Source organism: Trichechus manatus, unplaced genomic scaffold (assembly GCF_000243295.1).
Source record: "Trichechus manatus latirostris isolate Lorelei unplaced genomic scaffold, TriManLat1.0 scaffold00128, whole genome shotgun sequence".
NCBI lineage: Eukaryota > Metazoa > Chordata > Mammalia > Sirenia > Trichechidae > Trichechus > Trichechus manatus.
The window spans coordinates 4037245-4051259 of NW_004444064.1; the positions used below are offsets into that span (position 1 = coordinate 4037245).

At 52.4% G+C, this 14015-nt stretch overlaps 1 protein-coding gene across 1 annotated transcript in view; it reads left to right on the forward strand.

Annotated features, from left to right (window-relative positions):
* Positions 1 to 12491, forward strand: part of PTTG1IP (PTTG1 interacting protein) — a 28168-nt gene extending 15677 nt beyond the window's left edge. Inside the window, exons 4-6 of the mRNA XM_004384796.2 lie at positions 5009 to 5180; positions 6027 to 6073; positions 11785 to 12491. Of these exons, the coding sequence (XP_004384853.1) occupies positions 5009 to 5180; positions 6027 to 6073; positions 11785 to 11831 (266 nt within the window). The 3' untranslated portion in view covers positions 11832 to 12491. The remainder of the gene's footprint in view (positions 1 to 5008; positions 5181 to 6026; positions 6074 to 11784) is intronic.
* Positions 12492 to 14015: the final 1524 nt, after the last annotated feature.

The window sequence follows — 14015 nt, forward strand, 5'->3', positions numbered from 1 at the left end:
GCAGGCGGAAGGGAGAATCCTGGAGATCAGGTCGGGGTGAGAGCAGCAGGCGGAAGGGAGAATCCTGGAGATCAGGTCGGGGTGAGAGCAGCAGGTGGAAGGAAATGCCTTGAATCTGACCAGGAAGTGAGGGAGAGGAGAGGAGGGGGTGGCAAGGGGAAAATCAAGGACCTGTTAGAGAGATTTATCTCAATAAAATGGCTCGCACGGTTGTAGAGGCTGGCAAATCCATGGGTGAGGCTGGAGGCTTCTCCTAACTCACATACCTGCAGGGGCTGACGAACCCAAGATGGGCAGGTCAGATGGCAGGCTGCTGGCTTACCAGCTGCAGAGGCAGATGAATCCAAGATTGGCAGGTAAGATGGTGGGCAGCTGGCTCAAGTCCCAAGAACTGGAGGTCAGATGATGACGAGCTGGATGCAGGATACAGAGCAAGCAAGCAAGCTTTGCCAGAACAACACTGATCATTTTGAGAATTTGAAAACTGCAACCTCTTTCCCCAGGGAAAAAGTATGCAATGTGCACATAATTTTGCATACAATTCCCAGGGCTCCAAGACACCCTTTGAACTTCTTTGTGGATCCAGTAAGAGTTCCAGTTTCTCCAGGTTAACCAGTTCAGCTGCGTTGGAATGTGCTGAGACTACCCAGGATACGTGGAGTTGACCTTCACTCGTGTGTGTCAGTGTAGAACCATTCTCCATAGGGTTTTCAATGACTGACCTTTCACAAGTGGATTGCCAGGACTTTCTTCCAAGGCACCTCTGGGTGGATTTTTTTTTTTTTTTTTTTTTTTTTGGCCAACCTTTTGGTTAGCAGCCAAGCACCGTTAGGGATCCCTGTTTGGAAGGAAACACGAGTAGACACCTCTTACCTTTTTCTTATGGGTCTCCCACTTGAGTGTGGTTGATTCTACAGGCATTCTTTTATTAGGGAAATTTGTCCTTTGTGAGATCCACATTGTTTCCTAGTTTGCCTTTTAAAATAGTTTGTAGTGTCCTTTGCTCCGTGGAACACATTTTTATGCAGTCGGGGTGGATTAGAGTGTGGGGTGATATTGGGGTGTGTATGTGTTGGGTGGGGTGTGTGTGTGTGTGTTGGGTGGGGTGTGTGTATGTGTTGAGTAGGGTATCTGGTTGTGTGTGGATGGTTCGAGTGTATGGTGTGGGTGTGGTTCCGTTCTAATCTGATGTGTTCCTCATGCCACTTCCTACCGTATCCGCCCAGCCGGCCCTTCACTTGGTGCTGGCCTCACACTCGGAAGGCTTCTCTACGCCACCTTCTCCCTGCAGCCTTCACTTCCTAACTGTTCCACAGAGACAGCTTCCGGACTGGGGACCTTGTGGTGTTTAGAGCGTTAACTTCTATTAAGGTGTTTTTAAACTGAAGTATAACTTCAAGTGAAATACACATGTCTTAAGGCACCTCTCTTTCTGTGTACAGACTATAGTTTTGGTGTATAGAACTTGTTTTTATGTAGTGTTGGGGGTGTTGAGTTTGAGGGGTGCTGAGTGTGTGTGTGTATATCACACGTACATATATTCAGTGAATTGTTACATACGTATTCTTGTTGGGTGCCGTCGAGTTGATTCCGACTTATAGCGACCCCATATGACAGACGGAGTGGAACTGTCCCATGAGGTTTTCTTGGCTGTTATCTTTATGGAAGCAGATTGCCAGGTCCTTCCCCCCAGAGCTACGAGGTGGGTTTGAACCACCAACCTTTAGATAGTAGTCGAGCGCTTAGCCACTAGGTAATCACCATTCAGATCAAAATATCTGGAGCACCCGCAGAGGGTTCCTTCATGCCCTGTCTTGTCTGGACCCCATGGGTACCCACTGTCCTGACGTCCCATCATAGGTTAGTCCTGCCTGTTCTGGACCTTCGTGTGAAGGACTCCTGACTGTCCTACCTGACGTCATCCAGCGTCATGTCAGAGAACTGTGTGGGGTGCTGCTTCCACGGGCTGTTCTCACAGTGTCCACCGTTGTCTGTCCATCTGCTGCTGGTGGGCGTCTGGGCCAGTCCAGGCTGCTGCCAGCATTCTCGTCCCCTCCTGGGTGTGCACTTCGGGGTGGGGCTGCTGGTCCTGGCAGGCCCTGGCGTTTGGCATAGGAGGCTCTGCCAGGCTTTGTTCCCAGAGTGGCTGTGCTGGCCTGTGGCCCCATGCAGTGTGAGCGTTCCAGCTGCTGCCTGTCCTGCCAGCACGTGGGGTGCTCATCATCACAATTCAGCCCACTGGCGGGCGTGCAGTGGTACCTCATTGTGGCTTTAATTGCATTCCCGGTGTCTAATGATGCTCGGCACCTTTTCAGGTCACAGGCCTTTTGATAATTCTCTTGTGAAATGAAATGCCTGTTCAGACCTTTTTGCCCACTTTTTAATTGGGTTGGTCATATATATGTATATATATACGTGTATGTATATATGTATGTATGTATATGTGTATATGTATGTTTTAGGATATCAGTACTTATTCTGGGAGCAAATCCTATATATATACACATATATATGTGTATATATATGTTTATATTTTAGGATTTCTGTGTTTATTCTGGGGGCAAACCCTTGGGATATGTGCATCACAGATGTCTGCCTGTATGGCTTGCTGCCCGTTCTCAGTGCTGAGTGCTGTCTCGATGGACAGAGGTCCTTCACTTTGGTGTCATCCGGTGGACCGGTGTTTTATAAGATCACCAGCCTTGGCTTCATTTTATTCTAGCGCAGGGTCTCAGTTCCGGTTGCAGTCTGCTGCTGTACCACAAGTAACCACAAATGGGTGGCCTTAACCAAGAGGAATGTGTGTTCTCACAGTTCTGGAGACTAGAGGTCCAAACCGGGCCCTGGCTGTGTGAATTTAAGGTAGTCCCCGGTGTGCCTCTGTTTGCAGGCGGTCCGCATGTGGTGTCTGTCTGCAGATCCCTGTGGTTAGGTTCAGGACACGCCCCCACACTGGCACGCCTCGTTAACATAACAGAGAAGACGCTTTCCAGATGGGGTTGTATCCATAGGTGTAAGAGTTAAGGTTCCGACACATAGTTTTGGAGTTCAGTCCACGCTTCCTTTTAGTTCAGGTGGGTGTTAAGCTCACCTGTGGTGGAGCCTGTGCTGCTGGGTTCCTTCGTGGTTCTCGTGGCATTTGGGGGCGGTGCCACAGGGACTCACGCGGCGAGTCTTCGAGGGATGGCGGGTCCAGCTCCGTGGGAAATAGCGACCTCTTTACCGTAGTCTGTCTGTCCAGGGCGCACAGCGTCCCTCTGCCTCCTGGCTGCGCGGGCTTGTGCATCTTTCACAGGAGGGGGCGGATGTTAACCTCTGCAGGGACTCTTCAGTGGAGAAGCGTGGGCTTAATACGTGACGGAGTCCCAGAGGCCCCACACCTCTGCCCGTGTACCAGCTCCTATGCTGGAGGGTGACGCACGGGACTAAACCTTTGCGGCCGTTAACCCCCGACACGCTCGGTCCCCAGACCCTGAAGGCCCAGGCTGGTAGGGTCCCGGCTGGAGGCCTCCAGCCCCTTGCTGCTGTCGGCGGCAGTGCGGGAGCAGGTGCCGAGCTCCCGTAGTTCTGAGCAGGCAGGGATCCTCCCAGTCAGCCGGCAGTGGCCCGGCGTCGGGCGGGCATGGTCAGCCCTGGCGGGCCCCTGCCGTGCTCTGGGCTCGTCCGCACAGAGGGATGGGCCTTGGTCCCCACTCTGTTCCTTTTCTCGGAAGGTCCCACCTGCTTGCAGCTTTCTGCCCTCTGAGAAAGTTACACGTTTACGGTTAATTCTGAAACAGAGAGAAGAAAAGTTTCCTGTAGTTCTCCCCCCCCGGAAGTCACCCCTGTTGATGTTGAATGCAGGCACCGTTATTAACAGAAGCAGAACCATACTGGACCGTGTTTGAGCCCTCTCTCGGTTTAACAGTATGTTGGCAGTTCCTCTGGGAGGGAGGTGGCCCCACCACAACCAAGAGAACGGTGAGATTCGAGGTTATCGGCTCTGGGTGGCAGCATCGTTTTTAACTTCAGTTCCGAAAAGCCGAAATGGTTGACTTGCCGCAGACGTACGTGTTCTCGTGAGTCACGGCCCTGCCCAGGGAAGGTCGCTTCTGAAGCGTCGTCAGTGGCTGTCTCACGGCGTGATTAAGGAACACGTGAAGGCAGCGGCAGACGTTCTTGGCTCTGGTGTGGGTGCAGAGAAGCCTTGACGGGCCTTAACTTAGCAACCTTTAAGAGAAGTTGAAAAGAATTTTAAAACTTGGTTTAAATTTGTGTTTGTCTCTGGAGATTGGTCCTGATAAGAAATCATAAACTTCCTGATACTGATTAGTCAGCAGTTGGCTAGCCCCCGGGTCTCAGGTAAACACTCAGATCTGAAAATAACCCCCATTGTGTCCTCCAGGGGCGTCCCTTCTGGAGCTCGTGGTCAGTGTGGGTCCCAGACGATGTTTATTTCTCTTGGAAGTAAATACTTTTGACTTTGACTTAAACAGTAAAATAAGCTGCATTGGACTTAATTTCCATTTCTGTGAGTTCCAAGAAAATAAGAGTTGAACGTGACCTACCTGTTGGCGTCGAGTCAGTTCTGACTCGTAGCGACCCTATAGGACAGAGTAGAGCTGCCCCATAGGGTTTCCAAGGGGCAGCTGCCGAACCTTTGGATTAACAGCCGAGCTCTTAACCACTGCACCACCAGGACTCCAGATGTCCTAGGAGAGTCTAAATGCACCACTTGATATTCTCTGTTTCCTCTCTGGTGTTTGCCAAATTTTTCCCAACTTGAACATCTTTTCAGTATCGGCACTAACAGGTTACAGGTCACAGAGGCGTGGCTAACAGCAGCCGCGGGCTGGAGTTCCAGCTGTCAGACCAGTCACGGCGCACGTGTGGTCCAGCGGCCCGGCCCAGGCGGGTTTCCCACTCCTGCTCCTGCGTGCTCAGATCACTCGCCACGGCGGGGAAATGCGGCTTCTAGTAGTGGGTTCCGTAACTGAGGCAATTCTCACATGGCGCTTGTATTTACCAGTGAACTTTGAGGCGCTGATCATCACCATGTCGGTGGTGGGAGGCGCCATCCTCCTCGGCGTGGCCATCTGCTGCTGCTGCTGCTGCAGACGGAAGAGGAGCCGCAAGCCCGACAAGAGCGAGGAGAAGGCTATGCGGGAGCGCGAGGAGCGCAGGGTCCGCCAGGAGGAACGGTGAGCGTGGGGGGCCCGGCCGGGAAGGCAGCGGGAAGTAAAGTTCACAATCTCAGGTTGTCTCTGTTTTAAAAATGAAGAATGTACTCAGGGCCCGTGGGGTTTTGTGAGGCGCAGCGTGAAGAGAGAGACACTGCGTGGCGGGGACCTAGGAAGTGGCCGTTAGCTTGGCTGCTGTGGGCTGCGACTTGCGTGTCCGTGCCCTCCAGTCCACGCAGGAGCTGCAGCTGTGGGCCCTGACTCGCGGAACTTCCTGTGCACAGCTTAATGACTGTACGTCGTGAGTGTCAGGGCGGCGGGGGCCTCAGAAGCCCTCAGTCCCGCCCTGTCCGTTCGTCACGAGCAAGCTGACGGGAGAGGGGAAGGGTTTGACCGTAGTCAGCCTGTCCCACCAGGCGCGTGTGCTGGCGGGACCTGTAGGACAGCCCTTGAGGGCCGGTGACGTTATCCCTCCTCAACAGGTGGAGTGTGCTGAGGCCGGACAGATGTTACACATAGTCACCTTCAAGTCGTGAGCACTAAACACAGTGATCAGATTTTTATGATCAGTGCGTTTTCTGGTGTGAAAAAAGAATTTTAAAAAGCCCAGTAGCAGGCCTCTGAATTGCTTTTACTGAAAATAGTTCAATGACGTGCTGTCAGGGCAGCTGCAGAGACTGTGCCTGTTGTCCCATTGCCTGTCTGCTGTGGCTGCTGGCCTGGCCCATCTGCATCCGGTCCCCTTCTGGGCAACCCCCGGAATACACCTGCAGCTTCTTTGACCAAGGAAGGTGGGAGCATGTAGCTTTTGAAATTACATCGTACACTGTAATCTGATGCTAAAGGAGATTTCTTTGTATTTTTTAGGAGAGCAGAGATGAAGTCAAGACATGATGAAATCAGGAAAAAATACGGTAAGAGTCGAGCACAGCTCCTTTTCCATTGAACAGCGGTTGCTGTCTGCCGTCTAGGTTAATGCAGAGGAGGCCTGACTGGAGTGGGGCTGGCTCGCTCCCTTCCAAGGGTATCGTCATCAGAGCGGAGGATGGCACTGCTGAGAAAAGCAGCCAGCTTTATTCCAGGTGGTGGTAAAATGAACTCACTCCGCTGAGTGTCTGAGAGAATAAACGTTAGAATATTTTTATCTTACCCCAGCTTCTTCATGAAGCTTACTTTCTCTGATGGTTGCTGGCTAATGTAGCGTTGAAGCTTCCAGAATGGTTCACCTATACTCCTTTTCTGCCGTATTATCTTGTTTGCCTTAAAACGGGGCCCGGCTCGCATCGTCCTTGTCTTCTCTGATGCGGCCCTGCGTCAGTGTTTGTCCCTCTGCAGTACAGTCATTCCCGTCTGTGAGCACTGCAGACCCCGTTCCTCACCAGGAAGGAGGCAGCACTGAAGGCGTGCCACCCGTTCCGTATTTCTGGGTCTGTGTCCTTGTTCGGTTTGGTTCTTTGGAGAGATTCGGTGGGGAAAGTAGGAGCACTTTATCTCATTGGAACGATTCAGAAAATACACACTCGATTGGTCACGATCTCTCAGTTACATAACAGTAACTATTCAAATATGGATAACATTGTGAAGAATGGGAATTCCAGAACACGTAATTGTGCTCATGTGGAACCTGTACATGGATCAAGAGGCAGTGGTTCAAACAGAACAAGGGGGTACTGCATGGTTCAGAATCTGAAGAGGTGTGTTGTAGCCTTTCACCGTACTTATTTAATCTGTGTTCTGAACAAATAATCCGAGACGTGAGACTGTATGAATAAGGCCATCAGGATTGGAGGAAGACTCATTAACAGCCTGTGATATGCAGGTGACACAGCCTTGCTGGTTGAAAATGAAGATGATTTGAGGCACTGATTAAGGTCAAAGACAGCCTGCAGTGTGGATTACTCCTGAACATAAAGAAAATGAAAATCCTCACAACTGGGCCCATAAAAAACATGATAAATGGAGAAAAAATTGAAGTTATCAAAGATTTCATTCTACTTAGATCAACAATCGTCTTCCATGGAAATGGTAGTCAGACAATCAAACAACGTATTGCATTGGGCAAATGTGCTACAAGAGAACTCGTCAAAGTTCTAAAGAGCAAAGATGTCACTTTGATGACTAAGTCGCGCCTGGCCAAGCCATAGTCTTTTCAGTCGCTCTCGTTCATGTGAAAGCTGGACAATGAAAAAGGAAAAATAAAGAAAAATCGATGCGTTTGGACTGTGGTATTGGTGAAGAATATTGAATATACCATGGACCGCCAGAAGAACCAACCAGTCAGTCTTAGGAGAAGTAGAACCGGAATGTGCCTCAGAAGCAAGGATGGAGAGACTTTGTCCCGCTTACTTTGGATATGTCATCGGGAAAGACCAGTCGTTAGAAAAGGACACTGCGTTTGGTAAAGTAGGGAATCAGCGGGAACGAGAGAAACCCTCAGAGTCGGCGACAGCGGTAACCGCAACAACACGTCCAGGTATTTGCAAGATCGCGAAGGCGGCACGGACCAGGCAGTGTCTGTTCTGCTGCGCAGAAGGTCACCGGAAATTGGAGCCAACTTGGCGCAGCCAACAACAACTGTTTCAGTTTTAAACTCCGTTCATCTGCACGACGGATTTTGTTTTTCTCAGTCTTTGAAAGTGTTAATACTGCTCCTGTGTCAGTCGGCCTCTGCTGGTTTTAAGTCTACGAACACCATCAGAGCTGTCTGCTCTGCGTTCGGCAGTGGTTCGGCGTTCCTGGGGATGGGGGAGACTGCCTCCCTCCACCTGTCCAAAACAAGGTGCCTGCTGACCACGGGGCCTCAGGTGACGTGGCCGCAGCTGCCTCAGTGGCACCTCCGGTTCTGAGCCCGCCGTGCTGGCTTTGAAGCGCCTGCAACCGTGAGGCCCCGGCACCGTGTGTGACTCCCACGTGGTCCGGTGGGCAGACAGCTGTCTCGGAGGCTACAGCTGACCAGGGAGATTTCAGAATCTCTTGTGGAGTGTCCTTTCTGGGAAGTCCTCTGTTTGTATAAGGAACTACGCTATGTCAGCTGTGTTTCAGGACCCTGCCTACCAGGGACATGGTTAAGTCACTGAGTTTTTGCGGTCATCTGGGGAGAAGCGGTTAGGTAATACCCTGAGGCCCCAGGAAGCAGTCAGCAGCTGCTGCAGGTGTCGGGTTCTGGGGATACTAAGTACCAGGGACTGGGTCTCCCTCTGAGTGGGGCTGCGGGAGCCCTGCCGCCCTGGGCTGTGTACCGCGTCCAGTGGCCGTCCGCCGAGTCACGGCCGTGCAGGCCATCTGTACCCTGGCAGGCCCACAGAGGTTAGCTCTGGGCACGAGGCAGCGCGTGCTCACGGGCGGGCGGGTGCTGGTTCTGGCGTGAGGTTCTGCCCCTCACCCACTGCTCTCCTCACCCACGTTTGAGGCGTGGTGTGCAGCTGTGGACAGAGCCTGTTTCTCACGGATTCGCCACTCAGCACCGCTAACTGTGGCTGTGGTGGCATTTGCGTCTGAGTGGGAGCCATGGCCTTGCCCGCTCCACTCCTTGCCAGCTGCAGGGCAGTGGGGTTCTCTTTCTGTATGGCCTTTCCAGCCATGGTCTTGTGACTCCCATGGAATGATTGGCTGGGACTATGCAAATAAGGTGTGTAAAATTGTTTCAGGGAATGGACAGTGACTGTGCAAATAAGGTTCCTGTGGCCTACCTAGGGGATTGGTTCATTGCTGGTCTTGTGGTGGGAGGCACACCTTGAAATTGATAAGGAGCTTGCTGTATAACAGTTTACCTGACAGAGGTTTTGTGGGGGGAGAGAGAGCCACGGAGAGAGAGAGAGAGGAGAAGGAGGTGTAACACCGAGGGCCTTGAGGAGCGGCGGAGGAGCGGCGGGGCAGTGGCGGGGCAGTGGCGGGGCAGCGGGGCGGCGGCGCAGCCCAGTGACAGCAGGCCTGAGCCAAGGGCCGGCTGTGGGCGTGGCTGAGGAGGAGCTGAGAGCCGTTTCCTTGGAAGTTGTTCTGATGGAAGAACTGCATCCTGTCTTCCAAGTCGTATGCGGTTACTTCCGAGGTGATCCTGACCCTGAGCTGTAACCCATCACTGCCCCAGTAAACCACTTAACTGTAAGTACAGTTCGTGAGTTCTGTGAGACGTCGCAGCAAATTACAGACCCCAAAGACAAGACAGGGAGTGCTGAGGTGGGGAGAAGAGCTGGTGCTAGAGACGACGGAGTGGTGCAGCAGCTTGGGAGGGCTGGACGTTTGGGACGTCTTTAACCTCCGCCTCCTAGGAACCAGCTCTGGGGTCATCCTTATTAATGAAGAAACTGTCCGTTCACGGCTGTTCATCTTTGCACTTCCTTCTTGTAGCACTGACCTCCTTCCTCCCACCCCGTCCTTTGTTACCCAGATTTCTCTGTCTGTGTCTGTCTGTGTGTCTGTGTGTGCGTGTGTGCGTGTCTGTGCATGTCTGTCTGGGTGTGTGCGTGTGCGGTGGCCGGGCCCCTGCTGAAGTCCGGGAGCCAGTAGCCCTCCGGCGGCCGCCTCCCTCCGCCCTCCCGGCTCTTGGTGCCTGCCCACCCCCCGCCTGTGCGCAGATGGGTTTCTGTGGAGTTGAAAAGAGTCAAAACCAAGCTGTTCTTCCAGATGTTTTTTGCATCCTGTTAGCAGTAACGTCAGTAAGAGAGCAGCGTGGTGTCGTCATCCAGCTGTGCTGCTGTAGGAATAGCTCCGCTGTGTAGTTGGAATCCACCAGCCACTTCTCGGACACCCTATGGGGCGGTTCTACTCTGTCCTGTAAGGTTGGCACTATGAGTCGGAATTGACTGGACGGCAGCGGGTGTGGTGCCTCCTGAACGCCCCGTGTGTGCAGGGCCTGCCCTGGCCTGTGTGCTCTTATGCTCAGGGACTTCCCGCGGAGTCAGGCATTCCTGGAACAGGTCACTGAGGGCTTTATTCCTACCATTTTGGTGTCAGTTTGGCCCTTTAGTAACACTCATGAAATCAGTATAAACGGCACAGAAAGTTGAAGTCCATGGAGTGCCCCGGGCTCTGCAAAGTGCAGTCAGTGGGGGAGCTCCCGGAGTCCCCCGGGAGGAGTGGAGCAGGCACACACGCTAACATGCTTCAGCTGACAGCTAGAATCCCAGCTTGTGGTGCTCACACAGAACCTTTCCTCCTCACAAAACCAAACCAAAAATCCCTTCCGACTCATAGCAACCCTATCAGACAGAGTAGAACCGCCCCATAGGGTTTCCAAGGAGCGGCTGGTGGATTTGAACTGCTGATCTTTTGGTGAACAGTCTGAGCCTTAACCACTGCGCCACCAGGGCTGGTTAGCTTTCCTTCCCCTGTAAGCTAGAAGTAGAGCTAGGAGCCGTCTCTTCACAAGACCTTGACAGAACGGTGTGTGTTGGTGTTTGCTCGCTGCCTACAGAAGTGGGCCGGAGCTCACGGTACTCGGCTGACAGACAGTGATACCAGCCACCAAGCGCCCGCCCTGCGTCTCCCTGCCTCCTTTGCCCTCTGCCCTTGTCACCCCCCCCATGTTATTAATTAGTGGATTAGGGACGGAACTGAGTACACGAGGGCCTGCTGAAGAAGGAGGCGTGCAGCCACCCCGTGGGGGTCAGCGGGTGGGACCCCTGCACGTGGGCTGTAAGTGCCCTGAATAACCTGTGTTGTTTGACTGAAGGCACAGTTTCAGTACGGGCACACAGAGGCAGCAAAACAAGGTCTGTTACTCACAGGTCCTCAGACAGAGAGCGCGCGAGCCCGGAGGGCCTTTGTCTGTCCCAGGTTACGAGGCAGAGAGAGAGAGGCAGCAAACACCTGATACTTAAAGGGTGTCTAGGGTGGTGGTCACTAGCTTATGTGGGCTTAGTTCTAAGTGGTACTTTGAAAAGTAAACCAGGAAAGCAAGACAGGAAGCTAACAGCAGGAACTGCAAGGCTGGGGTCTTAGCTAAATGTGCCGACCTTGGGGGTGTGCTGCTCCCGCTAGGCGTCAGGTGCCTGGGCAGCAGCTGAGGAGAGCTGCTACTCATCCTCTCCCCCACAAACAAAAACAAAAACCCGCCCTTCAGTAAGTGGATTCCTTGCAGCAGCCCCAGAGGTTTTTGGTGTACAATACAGGTGTGCGTGCGTGTGTGCGCCAAGAGAAAACGCCAACTCTGGGGTAAGTACCTAGATTTATTTATTTTTATGGCTGGATACAAGTTTTTTTCCTGTTATATAGCATAATATTGAGAGTTGAATTGTTCTTTTGTAGCCTCAATTCTAAAAGTTAATCACCAATTATAAGGATATTTTAAATTGGTATTTTTTTGGGGGGGTGTATATTAGTAGCCAGCCACTGTGGAGAGAAATATTGACTATAAATTTAATTCTACCTTGAGAGAATCAGCAAATAAGTCTTTTCTTAGGATCCGTTTGAATTCTTGTTTCCGATAAATTTTATTTAACTTTTGAAGTATACTTTGCTTTCATGGTAAAAAAAATCGTGAAGCACAGCATTTGAGCCTGCTTGAAACATCAGTTTTTCCTATGGCCTCCAGAAATCTTCGTATCCAACTCATTTCCATGGCTTTCTTGAATTTTCTTTCCCATTGGATGAGTGAGTTTATAATGCAAGTTCATGTTGTTTCCAGGTTTGTTTAAAGAAGAAAACCCGTACGCCCGGTTTGAAAACAACTAAACACAGTCCGCAACTTGCCAGCAATCCCAGAGCTTCCTGGCGAGGTGGGCCGCGCCTCCCAGCAGCTCAGCAACAGAACCTGCCACCCTCTACCACCCCGCACCCCAGGAGGGGTCGGCCAGCAAGGCCGCCCCGAGGACAATCCCGGCCCCCCCTGCGGACTGAGCGCCCACTCCTCTCCCCTGTATCTCTCTGTCTGGCCCCCGACACACTAAGCACGATGTTTTCTGCCTGAGGAAGCCTGCAGGCCCCACTCCTGAGCCCTCAGTGAGTGTCGGCTGAGCGGGCCCGCAGCACCAACACCTGCTCCTTCTCCTTGTCGCAGCGCAGAATTCTCACTCCTCTCTGCCCCAGGCAGCTTCGGACGGCAGGGGGGAGGATGGTCTTCTACCCCAGCCACGAGGAGAACGCAGCAGTCGCCCGCTGCTTCTCCCACGCCAGGCCGGCAGCTTCTCTGTCTGCTCACGGTCCGGACACGTGTTTGTTCTGCCTGGACTTTGTTACAGCCCAGGACCCGCCTCACCTCTGATCAAGATGTTCTTCCTAACTTCGGCTATGTTGAATAGCATCAAGGAATGGTTAAAATCAATTGACACTTTTTTTCTTGGAAGTTTTTTTTTTTTTTGCACACCTAAAAGATTTCACCAAAAAACTTAGATGTAAGAGTTCAGATCCCTTCTTGGTTGCTTTCTCACTTTACGTCTTTAGTAGACTATCAGGATTTTCTTTCAGTAGGAACTTGTTATCAATGCGGTTAGAACGCGCTCTCTGAGGGCGGCAGCTGGCTATTACTGTGCGCTGGTGGGGCTTGAGAACAGCGGCTCCCTGCCTCATCCTGTCACCCGTCGACGGGTGTGCCAGCTCTGCAGCCACCCTGCTCTGAGGTCCTGTCACCCCCGCCGACAGGTGTGCCAGCTCTGCAGCCAGCCTGCTCTCAGGTCCTGTCACCCCCGCCGACAGGTGTGCCAGCTCTGTGCAGCCACCCTGCTCTCAGGTCCTGTCACCCCCGCCGACAGGTGTGCCAGCTCTGTGCAGCCACCCTGCTCTCAGGTCCTGTCACCCCCGCCGACAGGTGTGCCAGCTCTGTGCAGCCACCCTGCTCTCAGGTCCTGTCACCCCTGCCGACAGGTGTGGGAGCTCGGTGCAGCCACCCTGCTCTGAGGTCCTCTCGGCTGAGCCTCACCTCCTCCTGCACATCCAGGGGCTGGGAGGTGGGAGTGCAGGGGTCTCAGGTGCCATGTCACAGGCCAGCCCCTCACCAGGACGCAGCTCTGTCCAAGGGCCACACACTACACAGCAGACACTAACCACAGTCCTGCTTTCCAGATGATTCCAAGCTTCGAGCCTCACTTCTGAGAATTGCTTTTAGCATCGGCTTCTGAGTAAGTCTGTCCGTGGAACCTCCGGCATCCCCACTGCATGCTGTATGCTTTACATTGAGGCGTGTGGCTTCTGTACCCAGACAGGTGCTTCGTGGCAAGCTCGAGGTTGCTGGGTGCAAAGCCTTTCTTAAAAGTAACTTTAAAACAGCGCCAGCTGCCACGTTGCTCTGAGGTAGACACTTAGCTTTGGAAGAACCAATCAGTCTGTAGGCATATAGAGTAAGTGGGATTTTCCGTTTTCCTGCTCAGCATTATGCTCTGGGGGAAACGCTGTGGCATCAAATGGAGAACAGTGAGCCCAACACTTTAATCAGCACACCTCATGGTAGGCCTTTTTATCCATGGAATGTCCGTACCATGAGTTAACATTTCTACTCTGAGTGTTACACACTAAGATCCTTTAACAGATTTCTTTGCTCTTCATTTCTCGGACTTCTTGGGCATTTGATACCAATTTAAAGTATCATGAAACATTCCTAAGTATTTTATAGCAGGCTTCAAATTTGTACTTTCTACTCTCTTCATAAAAGGAACATTAGTAGCCTTTAGCACACTCTGTATTAGTCCGGTAGGATGGATGTAAATCACACTGTTCCCGGAGTGGAGGTTGCCGAGCTGCCTGTGGAGCGCCCGATGGTTAAATGGAGCGCACCTGATCCGTCGTGCAGCACGGGATCCCAAGCCACCGCCTCTGCGCGGCGGTCTAGTCCACGCCCTTTTTCTGGAGCAGCTGCAAACTGTAACCTCAGAAATCTGTAACCTTTGGAGTGCCTTAATTTTTAACTCTTGGCAGTGAGATGGT